General features: G+C 35.4%; 1 protein-coding gene across 2 annotated transcripts in view; it reads left to right on the top strand.

The window, feature by feature from the left end:
* The window catches only part of MBD5 (methyl-CpG binding domain protein 5), a 404,162-nt gene that overhangs the window by 344,669 nt on the left and 37,402 nt on the right, over nt 1–22,091 (top strand). Inside the window, exons 10-13 of one of the 2 annotated variants that reach the window (XM_027131635.1) lie at nt 2,503–3,175; nt 6,635–6,737; nt 7,802–7,982; nt 12,423–14,558. In XM_027131635.1, coding sequence (XP_026987436.1) covers nt 3,063–3,175; nt 6,635–6,737; nt 7,802–7,982; nt 12,423–14,558 — 2,533 coding nt within the window. In that variant the 5' untranslated portion in view covers nt 2,503–3,062. Of the gene's footprint in view, nt 1–2,502; nt 3,176–6,634; nt 6,738–7,801; nt 7,983–12,422; nt 14,559–22,091 lie in introns of those variants that run through there. The other variant, XM_027131637.1, reaches the window with a different exon arrangement.

Below are 22,091 nucleotides of genomic sequence, written 5' to 3'. Positions count from 1 at the left end.
TCTTGGGGAAGTTGGAGTCACACGCAAGAGCAGGCAGACAAAAAAAAAAAAAGAAAGAAATAGGCATCTAAAAGAAAGCTTGAAAGTGAGGAAGATGAGAGGTGGTCCAATCTAAAGACCACAGACCACGGAAGAGGTTTCTTTAGGAAAAAGCAAGGTAGTAAAATGAGCATGAAAAAGGACTGTAAAAAAAAAGTTTCACTCATTGGGGTCTGTTGCTATTTGGCCAAACTGGGAGTCCAGGATCACACAAAATTCTTATCTCTGTCACATCTTTCACTAGCACCAGGAACTCCACTAGTCTGGAAACTTCTTGAGGACAGGAACTGTCCCTTCCTTGCTCTCTCCATCCTTTCTCGTCCCACTCCCTGCCTCTTTCCTTTCTATTCTACCCCACTCAGCAGCTTTTTTTTTTTTTTTTTTTTTGCCACACAGCCTGCAGGATCTTACTTCCCTGACCAGGGATCAAACTCTCACCCCCTGCAGTGGAAGTGCAGAGTCTTAACCACTGGACTGCCAGGGAAGTCCCTCAGCACCTCTTTAGTGCCAAACACAAATATTTCCTGGGGCTTTGGATAAACTGGTGTCTTACCGTCTTTGTAATCCAGCACGTAGCATAGTGCCTCGTACATAATAGCCACTCATTAACTGTTAAATGAAACATGAATAAAACACATATGTGATCAGCAGGGGTCAGTGAATGGGACACAGAAATAGGAAGCTGTGCCTGCAAGCAGGTCATTTCTTTGAGAGGCATAGACCCAGTGGAGTGGGCCCAGAAATGCAAATTAGCACCTTGAGTCACCATTGAGAATGTACTACTTGGCACTATCCTTTACACCCCACATTTTTCCCAATAAATTTTTGCTGGTTTTCCCATTGCCTGCCAGTGTTTCCCACACCCATCCCCATGGTTCCTGACTTTCAGCTATATTAGTATTTGCTTCATTACAACACCTTTAATCTGCCTCAGAGCAAGGCTGCAATAAGGTGTATGCCTGAATCATGATGCCTTTTACTATAAAGCATTCTCCTGCTTTCCCAATGAAGAGATCTAAAAATAGATTTGGGACCAACTTAAATATGTAGACTTTTAAGAATGCAGATTGAGTAGTTTTGTGTATACTTACACTATGTGTTGATTGAGTTATACATGCACATATATTTAAAACAATCTAAAATATTAATTTTTATTTTAACTTTTTAAAGTTTTACTATTATTATATGAATCTTAAGTCATTTAACACAGTTTTTGAGGAACTTCCCTGGCAGTCCAGTGGTTAAGACTTCTTGCTCCCAATGCAGGGGATGTGGGTTCAATCCCTGGTCGGGGAACTAAGATCCTACATGCCACATGGCCAAAAAAAAAAGTGATTGGATTAACACACAACTTTCTAGTTTTCAGGTTCTAAGAGGTGATAAATATGTTTTTATTGTCAGAAGGAGGTTGTGCGTAAATATGTTTTTATTGTCAGTTAGAAGGAGATTCTGTGTGTATATGTGTAACGCCATAATTATGGGTCTATCTCTATCTTGCAATTAGAAAGTTGCAAGAGCAACCAAATTGTTTTAACTGGAGTAAGTGGATCAAGTTGGAAGAAGAAAACACGTTGAGTTTGACATGTGATTTTGACAGCAGAGGACTTAAGAGTGGTTTAGTACACTTACCAGTTTATTCTATTTTTAAAAGTGTACAGCTTAGAACAGTATGGAGGTTCCTTAAAAAAACAAAAATGGAACTACCATATGATCCAGCAATCCCATTACTGGGCATATACCCTGAGGAAACCATAATTCAAAAAGAGACATGTACCACAATGTTAATTGCAGCACTATTTACAATAACCAAGACGTAGAAGCAACCTAAGTGTCCATCGACAGATGAATGGGTAAAGAAGATGTGGCACATATATACAATGGAATATTACTCAGCCATAAAAAGAAACAAAATTGAACTATTTGTAGTGAGGTGGATGGACCTAGAGTCTGTCATACAGAGTGAACTAAGTCAGAAAGAAAAAAACAAATACCGTATGCTAACACATATATATGGAATCTAAAAACAAACAAACAAAAATGGTTCTTATGAACCTAGGGACAGGACAGGAATAAAGATGCAGACATAGAGAATGGACTTGAGGACACCGGGAGGGGAAGGGAAAGCTGGGACGAAGTGAGAGAGTAGCATTGACATATATACACTTCCAAATGTAAAATAGATAGCTAGTGGGAAGAAGCCACATAGCAGAGGGAGATCAGCTCGGTGCTTTGTGACCACCTAGAGGGGTGGGATAGGGAGAGTGGGAGGGAGATGCAAGAGGGAGGAGATGTGGGGATATATGTATACTTATAGCTGGTTCACTTTGTTATACAGCAGAAGCTAACACAACATTGTAAAGCAATTATATTCCAATAAAGATGTTAAAAAAAAAGAAAAACAGTGTGCAGCTTCTCAGTTTTTCATTATTAAATGTAGTGTTTACATATTTACATATGTTTCAGGCTACATTATTGGAATTTTGAAGACATGAAAACATCAGATGAACCAACCTGCAACATCTTGGATTCAGATTGGAAGATGAAGAGAAAGTTTAAAGAATGTGGCCTATAAAGGCGGGTAGTACCTGGAAATATTAACTGACTCACACTGTAAAAATGAGAACAGTTTCTAAACAATAGAGGTTATTTTAGTCCAACATCAAGGTTCAAGACAAAATGTTGAACTAAAAACTTACACTCCTCCCCTCCCCCACTTCAGACAGGTACCAGCATTGGTGAATATGATTTTCCTTAGTCAGAAGCACTCGTTTTTACCCATGTAGACCATCCTTAGGAATTAAATATTGATTATTTAATGTAGATTATAATGGGAAACTGATTTTTTCTACAATGGCAGATTTCAAGGACTTGGTTCCAAACTGAGCCGAAGCTTCCCAATGCATTTTGTACAGTCTGGGGAAAACTGTGCTGCGTTGGCCATTTTTGAAGGCCATGATGCCCTGTAATATAAGGATATCATCTTATTGCTGATATCTTTGGGGAGTCCCAAGCAGACACAGAAAATGAATGGAGGCAAGGAGTGTGACGGAGGGGACAAGGATGGAGGTCTTCCAGCTATACAAGTTCCTGTGGGTTGGCAGCGTCGTGTGGATCAAAATGGAGTGCTTTATGTCAGGTGAGCCCTTATCATTACCTGTGCTACCTCCAAGTTTGTGGTCCCCAGCTGAAGGAGGTACAGTCTGTTCCTCTGAGAGTGTAACTATTATAACGGACAGCACCTGAAATTAATTTGAATAAATGATCTTCATGCTGGAAATATTTAAGTGTTTTTATTCTGTACTGTTTTGCGATGTAAATTGCCTTAGGTTACAAGAGAGGATTTTTATGCATTATTTGTGTTTATATAAAATGTCATCCTGCTTATCTCTCTAACAAGGATAAAGAAAAATAGGAAGATTTCTAAAAGAAACTCATGAGCATCATTACTACATTCACAGGAGAATGTAAAATACTGAAAACAGACCCGATGTCTCCTCACAATATTATTGTGTCCTTCATAGTGCTTCAGCTGGCTATTCTGATGTAAGGTTAAGTGTTTTTATCTATAGGCAGTTTCAATTATTAGTTTCTTAATGCCTGATATTAACTAAAAATAATTTACCTATTTTTTCTGTGCAGTTTTTAATCTATTCCCTGCATATAATAGTAAAAGAATAAGTCATGATGGAGTCATCTCACAAGTAAAAATCATACAAATTACATATAAATGCCTGCTCTTTTAAATTTTGACAGCCTTTATTATGTTGAACAACTTGAATGAAGTAACTGAACTGTTGGCAAGAAGTTTTAGTCTTATTATTAAACAATTGGCACCTAAGTTCCTTACTTTGTAGTTTATCAGTAAGTATATGATTAGAATACCATAAATCTTTCTTTGTGATGTAATAAGAAAAACTATTACAAAGAGAACTTTTTAAAAAATATCACATTGCATCATTACATTAATGTTGTTACTTTCATTGTGGTTATTTGTATCTCAGCTTCAACGGAATTCTCATTTGTGCAAAGATGTATTTATATAAATGAAGAATTTTCCATTATATAAACCCAAATGATTTCATACTATAACAACTCTACTGTCAGTTCAGATTCTGTCCTGGGTTGGTTGGTTGGCTGGTTGGTTGTTTGGTTTGTTTTGTGAAAGGTATTTCTTGAGGTAAACTTAATGACCAATTGAAATTCTTTTGCACACGTGTTTTTTGTTTCTGTAATATTCAAGCTATTGCTCTATATTAATTGAGGTGAAGGGATAAGAAAGCAGGGAATGTGGAGCTCACCCCATGGTAGCTTAGATGGATGAGGACACACGGAATAACTTTCTCAAAGTGTTTCTATTGTCAGTGCTGTTAACAAACTGCCAGAAATACTTTGTTAGCAATGTATCAATAATATAGCAAGATATCAGTGTTATGTTCATATTTATGGTTTTCCTAGTCTGTAAGGAGCAAATATATATTCAGCTTAGAGCAAATAACTCCAAAAATCTTGATAATTTAGTTTTGGGGGGATTTTGTTTGTTTTGTTTTTGTTTTACTTCATCTTTATCCCTATGAAAAATAAATCAGCTTTTCAGGTTGCTGAGAGTTAGGTTAAAGCAAATTAAGTCTGGGAATCTGTCAGTTATCTTGCTCATGACTTTTCCAAGTCTGAGTAGACTTTACTATCTGTTAGTATGAGTTTGAATTCTCCCAATCCAAATCTGTACACTAAAGATTATTTTGGAAACTAACTTTGCCAGATAAGGTAAGACACCTTCAAATAAATTCAGCCAGCATGGGTTTGATTTGTTTGTATATAACTGGTTAAATTACTACTTGAACATGTAGAAGAGCCTAGCCCTCCTTCTATAGCTTCCTTTGCAATGTGCAGTTTGCTTATAATTTTTAGGTTAGTCTCCAGCTGCTCCTGCCTCAGGGTGGCATTGAGGCTGCACATTAAATTTCCCACCTGCTTCCAATCTTCTAAGCTTTATCTATGCCATAAGACTTGTAACTATTTTTATGTTAATTATTACTCCCAAAAGTTAATTAAAGAGCTGCAACTAAAGGAAAGAACCCAACTGACTGATTGAGAGGAAGTGTTTTTAAAGTGACTAGAGTAGAGTACTCATAGAATTCAGGAATTCTTGTCTTCAAGTTTAATTTTACAATTAACTGCCTCTAGGATTCATTCATACACTTTTTTTAACTGTAACACATTAGGCAGTTTCTTTTCATAAAATTCATGGATTCTTCACATAACTAGTGATTTTGTTTTATCAAAATTACCAGACCTCCAAAAACATCTTGCTGCCCCTACCGCTAGGGTGGAACTCCAGTCTGTAATATGGGAATTATTATTCTTTGCATATCATCTGAAAAAAATTGTTAGCCCAAATAAATGAGAGAGTTAACAAAGTTGAGGATTTTAATTGTGATTTTCTACATGCGTAAGTCACTTATATGATTGTCCATAAGTAAAATACGAATTGCATTTTAAAGCTGGTTTATTTATAGACACCAAACTACTACCTGTGTTTTTGTAGAAGCAGAATAGTCTACCCCCAGTAATGTAAAGCTTTGTTTATGAAATGGAGATATCGTTTCTGGTTAAACTTTATCAGATGGCTTAAGCGAAAGTTTTGGTAAATAGTCATAAATAAAAGATATTCTTGAATAAAAAGTATATAATAGTTTTCAAGACATAATATGCATACAAGCTGTAAAATCAGTACCTTAATAATAGAAGTCCTAAAATGCAAATTGCCCATTTTAAACTAATCCTCATTGTAAATAAACACTAGAGACTTATCCTGTCATCAGAATTAGTACCTCATCTGTAGACTTAAATTTGATCAGTATTCACATATCATACTAACTTCTGTGACCCAAAGAGTAGTAATGTTGAGAGCACTACCCCATAACGAGCCGCAAGGCCTGCAAGGAACCTTTCTGCCACCTAAAACCCTGTCTCCTCAAGAGTTCCCCATCCTTATAAGTACAGCTTGGATCTTCAGTAGAATTTGAGCTGGGCCACATTGATCTATCTTCAAAGAAACACATGAATGAGGGAGGAAAAAGAGAAGCCTGTTTTTACACAGGGGCAGCTTGGTTCTAGACTCCAAGATTAAAGGGAAGAACTTGTTAGCTCGAATTTTTGTAAACTTAGTGACTTTCTGGTTTGACCTCCAACGTGTTCCTAAATTTCAGTTTTTCCTCAAACAGCTTTAGAAGTAGATCTTCTAGTTTAAAATGATAATGATTACTTTCATGTAGTTTTCTTGTTCCTTTCTTACCTGCTCTTTCTTAAGAATACATTTTTCCCATCCTTAGTCCACTCTTGGTTGTCAAAATACTTTTATTTATTTTTCTATGAAGATCTGTATTTTTCTGAGAAATATTTTGGTCAGAAGAAAGAGTGATAGTGTTAAAGGTAGCTAACATAATACTGACAAAGAAAATGCTTTTCCTTAGTAGGACAATATTTCGTAGGAAAAAACCCTGTGAAGGACAGTAAGACTATAAATTATGCCGTTTTTCATATAATATGTGCAGTCAGAATTATTTCCTGATGTTTTTTTAAACTATTTTCACAGTCCCAGTGGGTCTTTGTTATCTTGCTTGGAGCAGGTTAAAACATACCTGCTTACTGACGGAACATGCAAGTGTGGCTTGGAATGTCCTCTTATTCTTCCCAAGGTAACCATTTCGCAATAGATGTATCAGCAATTTTTCATTTTTTAGGTGTTTCATATATTTGCTTTTCTCATTTGGCATTTCATTTTTATATTACTTCTCCAATCATTTATACATTTTAAAGTCTTAAATTATATATCTTTTGCATGCATTTTGGAATGCTTAAAGATTGTGGAAAATAGTTCAAGTCCAAGAGTCATTTTCAAAGGTGACAAACCTATATTCATATTAAATATTTCATCAAAACCCCTTTTGCACCGTTTTATTAGAGCTATACCCATGCTCACTATTTAATAGTGCAGTATTTTTTTCCCTCCTGCTCAGTCTGCAATGTTATTTTTAGTACTGGTGTTGATAGATCTGCCACAAATATTTCTTAAATTACAAAGCTGAACCCTCATAGCCAAAAGTGAAACTGCTTTACTCCTTTGCAAGGTAAAAAGTAAAATCATTTTAAATGATAAAATATTTACTATAGAAACATGTCATTGTTTTCTGGGTATCTATAATAGTCCCAATCATAGAACTAACGATTAATAGACAAGTTTTTCTTTTTTATTTGTGTCACCTCATTCACAAAAAAGCACTTGAAACAGCTTATAAGTATATACACAATAAATATTTTTTTAAATAGATTGGTAGATTTTTTAAATCAGTGAAAAGGTCATATTAATATAGCAATAAAGTAAAGCCAAAGAAAAAGTTAGCATATAGCAATGTCAGATTTTAGGGTTTCTTAACTGTACTTCATCTGTTTTTGTACTGTTATAACATCAGGAAGTATCTAAAATTGGGAACATTATCAGATACTATTCCTTTCCATATATTTATCTTGGCTATCTCAGAATTAGGATAATTCTTATTATTTACCCTGCCACTAAAAACCATGAGTTCAGCAGAAGTATTTATTCCATTATATATAAAGTTGCTTTTCTTAAATTTAAAAACTTGAGAAAGTTGTATTCAGATTTATGGGTTAATCTATGCAAAACTTTTTTTTAACAAGGGGATCTTTTTACTTAATATTTTTACAGACATATTTTAAACAAAGGCTGTGCTTTTTCCAGGTGTTTAATTTTGATCCTGGAGCTGCTGTGAAACAGAGAACTGCAGAAGATGTTAAAGCAGATGAAGATGTCACAAAGCTATGCATACATAAAAGAAAAATCATTGCAGTGGCCACACTTCATAAAAGCATGGAAGCCCCACATCCTTCTCTGGTGCTCCCCAGTCCCGGAGGAGGAACAAGTATGTAATATGGTGAAGGTTTTAGGGATTTTTCCTCCCCCACTCCTCTCCTGGAGGAGTCACTAGAAATCACTTTGCCAAGCATTTTCTGAGTCCACTTTTCAAACATGCACAATGCATTTAAAATTATGTATGTTTTATCATTTTATTGCAAATAGCAAATTAGTTCTGAAAAATTCCCATGAAGTTGTCACCCAAAGTTTCCTATCCAAATCATTTAGTTAAATGAGGAAAATAAACACTGATTAGCACATACAAATGCTATGGAGGTACATAGAGCTGAGCTAACAAAAGAGAAAGTGCCATTGGTTTTTAGGAAACAAATGTAGCCGTTTTCCTAGGGCTTTATTGGAATGTGTAGTATCAAGTCCTTAAATGCAACTAGCAATGTTATCAAGAACTGGCAGTGTTATTCTTTTAGTCATTTAATAGCTACATATTGAACACCTACTAACAAATCACCTTGCCGAGAATTTTTTATACCTCCATCCAACACATACATGCACACACGCTTGTATGCACACACGAATTTTTAAAAATTTCAAAGCTGCAGAAAAATTACATGAACAGTTCGAGTACCCTAGATTTACCAGTTAACGTTTTGTTTCAGGAGTTGCAGATATTGTGACAATTCACCTCTAAGTATTTCAACACACATGGATGTTCTCTTATATAAACCACGGTCTAATTATCACATTCAGGAAATTTAAAACTGTTATGATAGTATTATCTAATATGCAGTCTATATTCAGATTTCTCCAGTTGTCCTAATAATATTCTTACAGTTTTTTCAATCCAATCTTTTTTAAAATCCAGGATGCAAAGATTGTGCAACTGCAAAGAGACGTTACTTTTCTTTAATCTACATCAATTCCCCAGTCTTTTTAAATCTTTCATGACGTTGATACTTTTGAAGAGTCTAGGCCAGTTTTATAGATGTTCCTCAATTTGGATTTGCCTGATTGCTTCCTCATATTTATATTCAGGTTAAACATAGTTTGATAGGAATACTGCATAGGTGATGTTATATCCTCATTAGGAAGCACGTGATGGCAGTTTATCCCGTATTGATGACATTAAGTTTGATTTCTTGGTTAAAGTTATGTCCATGATTGAGGTACATTTTCCCTTTATGATTTATATGTAATTTGTGGAATTATACTTTGAGGCTGAGGAACTTCTTTTTGTAAGGGCTAGAATATGAACTCTCCAAAATATTACCATTAACACTTGAATAGTAATTCTGGATAAAATACAGCTGAACACCAAAGCATTTGTTTATGAAAGATAAGTAGCATTGTTCTGCAGAGTTCTGAAAAATAAGGATGAGGAATATAACTTGTAGTGATCAGAGAAAGCTTTATGGTAGAACTCAGATTTGAACCAGCCCTGGAAAATGGTAGGATTTAGAGACATAAGGGAAATAAGAAAATTCTTGTCTAGAATAAGTATAGCATAATTAAGAAATGATATGGAAACTAATGTGACTTGAGTGGAAAATTAAACCTGCATAGGTAAATTGAGGCCAAATTATTGATAGTTTTAGATACAAAGAGAAGCAGTTGTGACACCAAACAGGTCATTAAAGAGTCACACTTAGAACTCATGTGAAGAGGGTAGGGAAAGACAAACTTGGCAGTTATTAGCAGAGAGCTCCTCTCCAATAACCCTCTAACCTTTAAACTTTAACAGGAATGATCAGAAAAATTTACTCCACTAAGGTATGTAAGAAAAAAATATATTTTAGTGAATTTTTCTTTTTCTTTAATGAGCTATGTTTTTTAAATTAAAAGATATTGCAACAACTTAAAGACATTTAACAGTAATAAATTATTTAAAATTTATCATTAGCCTGCCACCTTGATGTAAGTATGTTTTCATTTTTGCATCTTACCTTGCACATGTGTTTGCACATGCTCATATCTGCTGCCATTCTCACTTCACATCATATCAAACCATTTCAGCTCTGTCTACAGAGTCTGCCTTGTTTCCTTTTTAATGATTGGAGCAGAATCTTGGTCTAGGTCCTTTGTCCTACTCTATACATACAAGTTTCATTATTGAAATTAAAGGTAAATATTTAACTAGTATAGGTATAAGAGGTATATCTCCATCTCCTTTTAAAATGATATACTTTATTGGATTAATTTCTACTCTTTTACCAATTTCAGACATAGCATTTATTTCAATTTTCTAATTTTAAATTATATTAAAATTATATTAATTTTAAATTTTAAATTATATTAAAATTATAATTTTAAATTATATTTAAATTATATTTAAATAAAGATTAAGAAGACTCATGTAGTAGTTTTCACCTCTCTTTATTTTACATGCATAAACATACAACACCTCTTTCGAAAGGTCTATTTAATATACACAAAAGCACTTGATGAGTACCTAGCATTTACATTTGCCAACTCTTGTAATACTTTAGTTCCTAACTGCAACATAAGAGCAGCATGACTTCTGTTTGTTATCTGTTTAGTATTCCTTTTATTTTAAAGATGGTACCTATTTTTCCCCACTATGGAAGAAATCCTTTCTAAACGACAGGTACTTTCTAAATTCTGTTGAATGTAAAAATGCCAATGTCTATATTTTTAATCATTGAATTGTAGACAGCTATATAAATGAACAAGAAAAGACACAACTTGGTGGTTTTATTACTAAAGAGGACACAGTCAGTCCCATAATAATGTTAGTGATGTTAATACAGACGACTATGTTCTCACTATATGCCAAGCTCAGTGCCCCAAATATTTTTCATATGTTATTTCCTTGATTACAAACTGTAAAAATCTTTCTTTAACAAGAAAATGAATTCAGTTGAATTTATCTGCTGTGATTTTCTTTTATGATTGGTTCTCAACTTTTCATGTACTGTATTATATACAGAAATGCTCTATCAAAGCATCTCTACCATGCCAGAAACAGAAAGCCCACATTTCCCAAGAAAAATATACGTTCACTACATTCTCTTACTTCTTGATTGTACACTACCAAGACTTCTGTTTATCCCGGGTTGAGAACCACTGACTTAGAAATTGTTATGTTATGATTTGACCTGTGTACTACTCAGCAGGTAGGAGAAGTTTATTTATCTTAAATGTGTAATTATCCATTTAAGTAAATATACCTCTGATTGCAAATGAATCTGAGTATACTTGCTGATATGCTGTAAGTCTAAGAATTGGGGTGGCCAATGTATAGTATGAATAGTACCACTCTTATCTCCTGTGCCTCTAATAGACTCATTGGCATTTTCTCATGGAGTCCAGCTAGAGCTCAGCACCCTTTTCAGCATAGCTCTCTAAGCAGCCACCACCAGTTGATGGGAATTGGTATATGAAACTAATTTTATTTGCCATCCCTGTTTTAGAAGTCACAACCTTATAAAATAGTTAAACTTCCTTTGGGGCTAAAAAAACTTAAACCTAGAATTCTGACATCAAATGAAAATTCTGTATGATGAACCAGGTTGCTTTTGTTGCCTGTATTCTGTCTGATCTCTGAAAGAACTGAAGGGATTCCAAAAAGCCAGCTAGGGAGCAATGCAGTCTGTAAAAAGAGAATACTCAATTGGAGCCCAGTACTGAAGATTTTTGCACTCTGACTAAATTTTGCGTAAGAATTCTATCCTAATAAAAGAATTGCAATCTTTTACCTAATTTGGTTGACTGAGGCTGGTTTTACAACAATGACTAATGAATGGGAAAGAAATTGAAGTGTTAAAGTATTGCAAACTTGATATGAAGTTTAGCATGATTGTTTAACTTCACTGTATTTACTGTTGTTATCACTCCCTTTGTAAAAGATTCAGAATCTTATTTACTTAATTCACAAAAATTAAGACTCTGTTACTCTCACAGTGAAAATATTGGGATGAGGAAGAGTTTTCGTAGCTGTCCCGAGGAGGTTTTAGTAAGGTTATACAAACCTTTATAGGGCAACAAATTTTCTGGTGAAAATGGTAATTCATTTAAATCACTCAAGAAAATATTATGCCACACAGATTACAATTTTCTATTGTAACTGTGTTCTTAAAAAATTCAAATCCAAAAAATAAAAAATCATCATCATTTCCATCTGGGCTGTCATTCTTGATTTTGCATATTATAAATACTATTAGAATGGCTAATGTCAGTATGTACAGATTCAGTTCCCCATCCTTTCTCAACAGACATGAGGGAAACAAGCATAATGAGCAGTTACTGAGAACCTTTGGTCAACTAAGAGAGAACAGTGTGCATCTCTTACAATCAAAATTTATTGTAGAGTACAGAACTTTTTTTTTTAATTGCAAAGAATCACAGCTTCTGTTTGCAGATTTCTTTTTTCAGATGCCCTCCCTTCCCCATTTCCTTCCCTCCCTCCATCCTAACACAAAAGAATTGAGACTACTAACAGATTTTATTTTTTTTTTCTCTTTCACATCAGATGCAACTCCAGTAGTACCTTCACGGGCAGCAACTCCAAGATCTGTAAGAAATAAGTCTCACGAAGGAATTACAAATTCTGTAATGCCTGAATGTAAGAATCCTTTCAAATTAATGATTGGATCATCAAATGCCATGGGAAGGCTATATGTACAAGAACTGCCTGGAAGCCAGCAACAAGAACTCCACCCTGTCTACCCCCGGCAGAGATTGGGCAGCAGTGAACACGGACAGAAATCTCCATTCCGTGGCAGCCATGGAGGCCTGCCCAGCCCAGCGTCGTCAGGTTCCCAGATATATGGAGATGGCTCAATCTCTCCAAGGACTGACCCACTTGGAAGCCCTGATGTTTTCACAAGAAATAATCCTGGTTTTCACGGAGCTCCCAATTCTAGTCCTATTCACCTGAATAGGACTCCTCTTTCTCCCCCTTCAGTAATGCTACACGGTTCTCCTGGACAGTCATCCTGTGCAATGGCTGGAAGGACTAATATACCTCTTTCCCCAACCTTGACTACAAAGAGTCCAGTAATGAAAAAACCAATGTGTAATTTTTCAACTAATATGGAAATACCACGAGCAATGTTCCATCACAAACTACCCCAAGGCCCACCTCCCCCTCCTCCACCTTCTTGTGCTCTTCAGAAAAAGCCATTAACATCTGAGAAAGATCCACTTGGCATTCTTGACCCTATTCCTAGTAAACCAGTGAATCAGAACCCTGTTATCATTAATCCAACTAGTTTCCATTCAAATGTCCACTCTCAGGTACCTGTGATGAATGTAAGCATGCCTCCTGCTGTTGTTCCTTTGCCAAGTAATCTCCCTTTGCCAACCGTAAAACCTGGCCACATGAATCATGGGAGTCATGTACAAAGAGTTCAGCATTCAGCTTCAACCTCCCTGTCCCCTTCTCCAGTGACATCCCCAGTGCACATGATGGGGACTGGAATTGGAAGGATTGAGGCATCGCCCCAAAGATCACGCTCATCTTCCACATCATCAGATCACGGAAATTTCATGATGCCACCTCTAGGACCCCAGGCCACTTGTAGTGGTATTAAGGTTCCACCCAGGTCACCAAGGTCAACAATAGGGTCCCCAAGGCCATCAATGCCATCAAGCCCTTCTACCAAGTCCGATGGACATCATCAGTACAAGGATATCCCTAACCCATTAATTGCTGGAATGAGTAATGTACTAAATACCCCAAGCAGTGCAGCTTTTCCTACTGCATCTGCCGGAAGCGGTTCTGTAAAGAGTCAGCCTGGTTTGCTGGGAATGCCTTTAAATCAGATCTTGAACCAGCACAATGCTGCCTCCTTTCCAGCAAGTAGTTTACTCTCAGCAGCAGCCAAAGCACAGCTAGCAAATCAAAACAAACTTGCTGGTAACAACAGTAGCAGCAGTAGCAATTCTGGAGCTGTTGCTGGCAGTGGCAACACTGAAGGACATAGCACTTTAAACACCATGTTCCCTCCTGCTGCCAACATGCTTCTCCCAACAGGTGAAGGGCAAAGTGGTCGAGCAGCACTAAGAGATAAGCTGATGTCTCAGCAAAAGGACTCACTGCGGAAAAGAAAACAGCCACCTACCACAGTGTTGAGTTTGCTCAGACAGTCTCAAATGGATAGTTCTGCAGTTCCTAAACCTGGACCCGACTTGCTAAGGAAGCAGGGTCAGGGGTCGTTTCCCATCAGTTCAATGTCTCAGTTACTACAGTCTATGAGTTGTCAAAGCTCTCACTTGAGTAGCAATAGTAGCCCGGGTTGTGGGCGCTCAAATACTGCTTTGCCTTGCTCTGCTAACCAGCTGCATTTTACAGACCCCAGTGTGAACTCCAGTGGTCTTCAGAATCCACTGACACAGGACGTACCTTTAAGAGGGGAAGCCGTGCACTGCCACAATGCAAACACTAACTTTGTTCACAGTAACAGTCCAGTCCCAAACCACCATCTTGCAGGTTTAATAAATCAGACTCAGGCTAGCGGGAACTGTGGGATGCTCAGTCAGTCGGGCATGGCCTTAGGAAATTCATTACATCCCAATCCACCTCAGTCAAGAATTTCAACGTCCTCCACTCCAGTGATACCAAACAGCATTGTTAGCAGCTATAATCAAACAAGTTCTGAAGCAGGTATGGTTTTATTAGAAAAAAGTACCCAAAGGTACTAAACTTTTATACGTTTTTTTAAAATTTATACCAAAATATTTATTATGATAAGAAATGATCCTTTCCCCATTGTGAAATTCTCATCATTTCTTTAGTATTTATAATTTTATTTACAGAATGCTAGGGATTTGTCTCAGAAAAAATAACAGCCAAGAGGATTCCATGTGTTTCCGTTATGTGTCAACCTGTGTCATTTTGAATTTTGTTCGACTTTCAGTTGGTTCTATAACCATTGGACTCGAAACTACAAAAGAAGCCATAGAAGGCAGGATCTCCTGGTTCATGAGACATGTACTCGGTCTATGCCAATATAAAAGCTGTTTCCCCTAGCTCTTGTTTGTATTCAGGTAAATGAAGCTCATTTGGAAAACCCCCCAAAAAAGGCAGAAATACATGGATTTTTTTGTTCTTGCTGCTGACCAGAAATAGGTGAATGGATAGGAAAAGGTAACTAGAAGTTGTATGAAGTAGAAAGCTGTCTTCTAATGTGTTTTCTTATCCTAGTTTGCTATCCTTTATTATTATTTGTTTGAAAAAATTCATAAATGGATATTGGCTACTCCCTTTTTTAAAAAGGTAATAATTGAAGTTTTCCAATAAAAAAGGCTTGAAAACCTGATTTCCAGAATTTTTGATCTTGAAATTATTTTACAGTTTTCTTGGAGAACTAAACCATTGTTTTTACCATTGACATTATGGTATCTCTTTATCCGCTATTAATGAAGGAGACAAATTTATTTAAAAGTAGACACATTAGAAAGAACTATATTTTATTTCAGTAGAGTCCTCAGAAATTGTTACAAAAAAACGTAAAGAAGCACTATAGAGATAAATTCATTGAGACATCAGAAAATTTGACCATGAGAATAATAGAAAGAATACCCAAAACCCAACAATGACGATTTGAGAGATTGGTGGGAAATGACAGGGAGGAAATAAAAGATGAATATAGAGACAATATTATTCAGCTATGAAAACAGTGGGCTTTTAAAACCAGATTGCTACTGGAAGTGGGAAAACTGCTGAGGCTTTTAATAATCTATTGTGTAGATATATATAGACTGTGTTATACCACCATGCTGGAAAGGCATTATGACCTACATGTCTTCGTTGCTGATAGTAAAATCAAGTGTTTTCCTTCCTGGTGTCACTACTTTTCCCTGCCATTCTCCACAACTTGTGTTATGTGTTATGTTTTGATGTCAGTATTTAATGAAGAACTGTTCATTGACCTCTTCTGTTAAAAAGAATATAAGGTGAAGATGATAATTGAAATGATTAGTGCCTTCTTGATATTCTTAGTCTAAGGAATCTCATGAAACTATTTTTTACGTGTTTAACAGGATTCTTATTCTGAAGGGGCTTCCAGCTTTTCAATGACTCATATTCCTTTTTAGATAATCCCAAACAAATGAAAATTTAATCTTGTGCATTTATCAGATTAAGGTTACATAAAATCAGTAACTATTTAAAAATACACTATATTTATTAAGCATACCTTCAATCATTTAGATGAGGCATTGTTAGTCTCATTGTGTTATATCTTTCAATTTTGATACCCCTTACCTCAACTTACTTTGTTTCAGGTCTAAGTTCATATTGCAAAGTGTACGTATTTTATTAATGATGTATTTTAATTTATCTATAATGGAAAAGACCAACATTTATTTATATTCTTGTTTCTTCTGATTGTCAAGTTTTGACTTATTTTATATAGTCTTAGACATGTATTTTCTTGTTCCGTGCATCTCTGTAAAACATCAGATCTGGGTTGCCAGTGCTGGGAGTGTCAAAACACACATGTTGAAAATTTACTAATATAAGTAAAGTGTTAGCATATAAATAGCTAAAAGGGATGAGAATAAATGTCTAGTAATGATATGGATGTGACCAATCATGTGTAAGCTAACAGAAAGCATATCCCTGATAAAAATCTAGGTCAATAAGAACTTTTTAAAGTAGTAACCTAATAAAATTAAATACTGCTTAATGTACATAGCTCTGATGTGCAGCTGGTAATAAAAATGGGTAGATTTACTAATTAATATAATTCTTTTGATGAGCTGAATATTAAAGAGGTCTCTAATATCATGTTTCTTTTAGATACACAGTGAACTGTGTCAACTGAATGTACTGTTATTATAACTGCTTAGCCTGAATGTTTATTTTCACTGACATTTATTCATCCATCAAATAAACACCAAAGCTGGGCTTTCAGAGTGAGACAGCTGATGACAGTTACAACTATCCCTTTAAGTTTTGCTGAGTATTCCTAGCATACTAGTAAGGCATTAGAAGAAAACCACATTTTATTCTTAAAATGTTGCTTTTAGCTGTCATTGAGTACCTATGATGTGCCAGGTGATTTGCCTGTATTATTTCTAATTTGTGCAGTTTTCCAAAGTATAAGGCATTCTTGTCCTCATTTTACAGATGAGTACATTGGGCCTCAGAGAACTTGAATAACTGTCCAAGGTCATACATAATCGAATTAGGATTTGAACTCAGGTTCATCTGATTCTAAAATCCATTTTCTTCCCAGCTGCATAAGTTCTTCATTTGAAACATCTAGTTGTGAAAAATACTGTTTTCACTTTCAAATCTTTAAAAATACCCAACAGATAGTGAATCAAAGCATACCAATGCATGTTAGGAACTACGTTTGTAAACTTTTGATGCACTTTTAGACAAAAGTCAGTAATTTTGCCTTCTCTATTTGGACTCTAATATCCTAGTGTACAATAATTAGAATGTTTGTGCCAATGCAGATGAAATGTCCACAGTATCAAAAGAACTACCCCTCATTTGTGAATCACATTTGGTAACCTTTATTTGAATGAATTTGTATCACCTCACTCAGATAAAAATGGGTTTCCTAGTGGGTGATGTGTCAATAGGCCTTTGAAGAAGGCAACTCTGCAGACGCTAGCCCTGCCATTCCAGGTGTGATAGCACAGTGAGGGTGAAAGAGACCCACAGGTAACATGGCCCAACTCTTCCTTGTGGTAATGGAGCATGAACAGAACTCAAGTGACCTCCTGTTCAATCCAGTGCCTTTTTTCCCCACTCTCCTGAGCAGCAGCTCAAAAATGTTACATTAAGACCTTATTTAAGACCAGAAATCACTCTGAAAACGTTTAATTCGATTGGCTATTTGTTTTCAAAAACTTCTTTTAAAGAAAGTTTTTCTATCATAAACAGCCCAAATATTCATTTTTTAGGCCTATATGTGAATACCAGTCCATATTTTAAATGTATTAAAACTCATATATGAGAATCGGAGGCAAAGTAGTAAAAAAAAAAAAAAATCAGATTAAAGGTATGAAATGCTTAGAAAACATTTCTAAAACTTAAGAATATACAAGGTTTTATTAATTCTATTTGGTGTTTTGAAATTGCCTTTCCACTAAAGCTCTCTAAACACTTTGCATTGTAAAGTTTACAGGTTTCTATTAGCTTTTTGGATATGAAATTACAAGTGAAGTTTAATATTTCCATGTAACAGATTTAGAAAATGACCAGTAGGATACTTGGTGACATTCCTCAAGTTGTAAAGCAAAGCTCTGGTGGATCTGGCAACCAAACCCCAATCAGTTCCTGATTCTCAGTCCAAACACTCAAACTGCTGAATGCAGGTATGTTCTGAAATCCATCACTCATGTACATTTAAAGCAACTTTCAGTTTATGAAGTGAGATAAGTTTCAACACTTAAGTGGTTCCAGCACGTGTCCTGTGGTGTTTTGGTTTAGGGAGGAATTCAAAATCCAGTACCCCTGACTGACAAATTTCATCAAGTCCATGCCTCTTTGGGCCTCTGACTGCTGCCCGCCTGTTTACCATAGAACAAAAACACACATGCCAGTAACCTGGGCCTCTGCAGAGGACCCAGCCCTGTCAGTGTCCACATGACAACCCATCCTTCCATGGCCCTGTGGGTTTTCACAATTTTCAAAGAAGCAAAAAGATTTAGATTATTCTGCTAACCAACTTAATAACTGAACCTTACCTCCCTCCAATATGATAAAGTCATTAAATGTAACTTTTTCACTTTAAAATGCCTTTTATATTCTCATTTTTTTCCTAATAAAAAACATTTAATCAACTCTTCTAAAACACATGAAAATGTAGTCCTGTGAAAGGGCAGAGTATGAGTTTGTACCAAAAGAGAAAACAATTCAATCATTTATTTGCCTTAACTCTTAAAGATATACATTGACTAACAAGAATATAAATAAACCTATGAATAAATATTTGCTCATGAATATTTATATATATATATATATATTTTTTTTTTTTTTAACTCTGGAAAAGAAAGTGTTTTTTTTCAGCACAAAATACGTTTGATTGAAACTCAGTGCAGCCACTAATATGGTAGGTATAAGAAAATTAGAGATCACAAAAGAATGCTTTGGATAAAATATTGCAAAGTGCAAGCTTGGTTTTTTGTTCTATGTATGTATTTATTCTCAGAGCATGCCAGTAAAGAAAATAAGGGGAAATTGTCATTTCCTTCATTTGAGGTTATAGTTGCAAAAAGATTATGGGATAAAAATACTCCAGGATGGATTGTTCTATGTTAGCTGTCTCAGGATATGGGACATTTGTGTGGAAATAAGCCTCTAGTCTTTTATAGACTTATGTAGAATGAAAAAAGGCAGAGACTCCTTTAAGGTTGTGACTGAATTAATAATAATTGCTATTGAAAGTATTTCCACCCAAGTTTTTAAATGCCTAGATTTTACGCCTCACCTGATTGATGCATAGGCTTCTAGGTTGAAACTTGCCCTCTGCTCTTGTTTTTTAACCAAATACCAAAACTATATTAAAATCTTGATTATGTGATAAAAATCTATGTCTATTCTTTTAGTTAAATTTTTGCAAAATGAGCCATTTCTTCTTTGCTGTAAGTTATTTTTACAACAGGCAGTGTCTTGCTGTTTAAGAAGGTTTCCTAATATCAGGGTTACACCACTAGCTTTGTTTACATATTCCAGGTTTAATGTTTCCTTGTGTACAAAAAGAGGAGTTAAAATATGTTCGAATTTAGACACTGAGTCTATGTAATCAAAGGTGATAACAACTCAGAGTGGTGTGATATGTTTACTGATTCAATGATCTATTTTGTACCTTTCAAGAAATAAATTGTCCCAGTGTGCAAATTGGGGGAATTTTATTCTATTGCAACACACTAAGCTCACTTCTAAAATCACTAGAAATCCTTCAATTCTCAAGGGGATGCCTAAGCTATTATTTACTAAAATCAAGTGGTCTAAGAACATTGAAGCAGCTTCTAAAAGTACCTAAATTCTAGGCAGTAATGTCAACTCTACAAAGACTTGACTCATTAAAAATAATTCTTAAACATTTTCCTAGTGTCATCAAAATAAATTTCATTTCCACGTGCATGGAGTACTAAATAAATCAAATCATAAACTTCCTACCTTCAAGGAACTTATATCAAACAACATTAATGCTAACAAAGCAAAGAGTAGAGTAAAAATTATTTTCTAAGAATTATACTTCTTGCAAAGTCAAAGTAACAACTCACCTTTTTACAGATTAGGAATGGAACTAGACAAACAGAAGTCTGAAGGAGTTGCTGAGATACTCCTGGGGTAGGAGCTAGTCCAGGGAAATTCTAAATATCTATCCAAGACCCATGGGTATGGGTATAAGAAAGAGTAGTATTTATCACAAATGACCCAGAGCGGAGCTCCTGTGCTGCACGACTCCACAGGGATACCTCTCACTTTAGAGTCTGATAAACATGCTTCCTGGAACACAACTCCATAGACCATCCCCCACGGAGTTGAGCAACTGAGAGGCCTGATCCTAAAGCAGTGTTTTTCAAACTTATTTTTACTTTTAACCACGGCAAGAAATTAACTTGCATTCCATTTAACTAGAGATATGTTTTGAATGTACAACAAAAGTTTCCTGAAAAAAACACTCTGTGTGATGCACTCTGACATTTTATATCCCATTCTATCTTATCCTACCTTATTCTATTTCTTTTTTTTATGACAGTCATGATCTACTGAAATGATTTCATCACCCACCAGCAGAACATGACCCAGCACTCACATGTATAAGTTAACAGAAACAGTTTCCACAAAATAATATCCCAGTTATGCAGTGTACTCTTTTTTTTTCTTTTCTATTTCATTTATCAAAATATACTGGTTTGGGGACATACTAAATCGATTTTACAGTCTTAAATAGGTCTAAGCACTGTCTTAGAATATTCATGAGGTAATTAACTCAGCAAATATTTATTGAATACCTAGTATGTGCTCTGCACTGTTTAACACTGAAAATAAAATAGTCACAATGGAAGGATACAAAGTTAACTATTCATAATCTAGAATCTCTACTTGCTCTGCTCATTAAACAAAAAGAGATAAACTTCCAGTTGGTATATTGATGGATGGAGCATTTTAACTGTTATTCTAGCATTTTGAGAGAACAGAAATCCTACCAAGCAAGAGACTTAACCTCTTCTCTCAGCATTTGCTTCTTTACAATAAATATTAAGAAAAATGTGATAAAAAGCATTTGTAAAAAAAAAACCAAAAATCTTTGTTACTTGAGAAACAGTGAAAAATCTCAAGCAATTTTTTTCATTTCAACAGTTTTCAGAGTAATTCTATGTATTAATAAAGGAAGCAGAAGTGATCAGTAGTAAAACACCCTTTTTTTTGTCTGACCCCATTACCACCTGAAGACTGGCCTCGCCTCCTCAGCACGGTCATAATCACTCAGACCTCATATTCCAAGATTCAAGCTACAGTCCTTCCACTGTTCTTTCCTCTTCCCTAAGAGGTTGGCCCTGTTGAGGGTGGAGAGTATTTCCTCAGATACTGCCACTGATCCCTTTCCCCTCTTCCTTTTCTCCTAAGTTGTGTTGGTTTTGGGTCCCTCCCTCCCTTCCTTATGGAGAACAAATAGACACTGGTCCCTAGGGCTTCCTGCCTACTTCTGGTAAAGGAATGCTAGGAATTTACATCAGGATCCAAAACACAAAGATAGAGTTTGGTATATTGTTGTAAATACATATTACCTTGTCATTACTAAGGCTTGGGAAAATAATATCTTGTTGGAAGATCTAGACCTCATAAAAGTTATCTTTCAATTTTTTAAATCCTTTAAATATAGAAGAGAAAATTTTACTATTTCCATGGGATTGAAAAGGGAATTATATTTATTAGACTCACTAGGGCATGATATTTTCTCTTGTCTCTAGAAGCATTTGTTTTTATTAAGGATTATCATTGACCCTGTTTGCAATTAAAGTATACTTGCCAAAGCAAATGATAAAGGTCAAATAGTGAAGGAGTATGTTCCATATGACGTATTTCTTAGGTTCTTGAATTTATGGATAAAAACCAGTATTTGGGCATATCAATTAAGAAAAAGTTTTCTAGCATTAAGTAGTATTTATTCAAAATTGAAGCTATAGATCAAACTGGTAAAATGACATTTTAAAAGCACCTATT

This window comes from Aethalodelphis obliquidens, unplaced genomic scaffold (assembly GCF_003676395.1).
Source record: "Aethalodelphis obliquidens isolate GAN/ISIS:26980383/991018 unplaced genomic scaffold, ASM367639v1 scaffold2, whole genome shotgun sequence".
Classification (NCBI taxonomy): Eukaryota; Metazoa; Chordata; class Mammalia; order Artiodactyla; family Delphinidae; genus Aethalodelphis; species Aethalodelphis obliquidens.
Note: the sequence above shows the minus strand (reverse complement) of the source record. Positions and strands in the feature narration are given on the sequence as shown.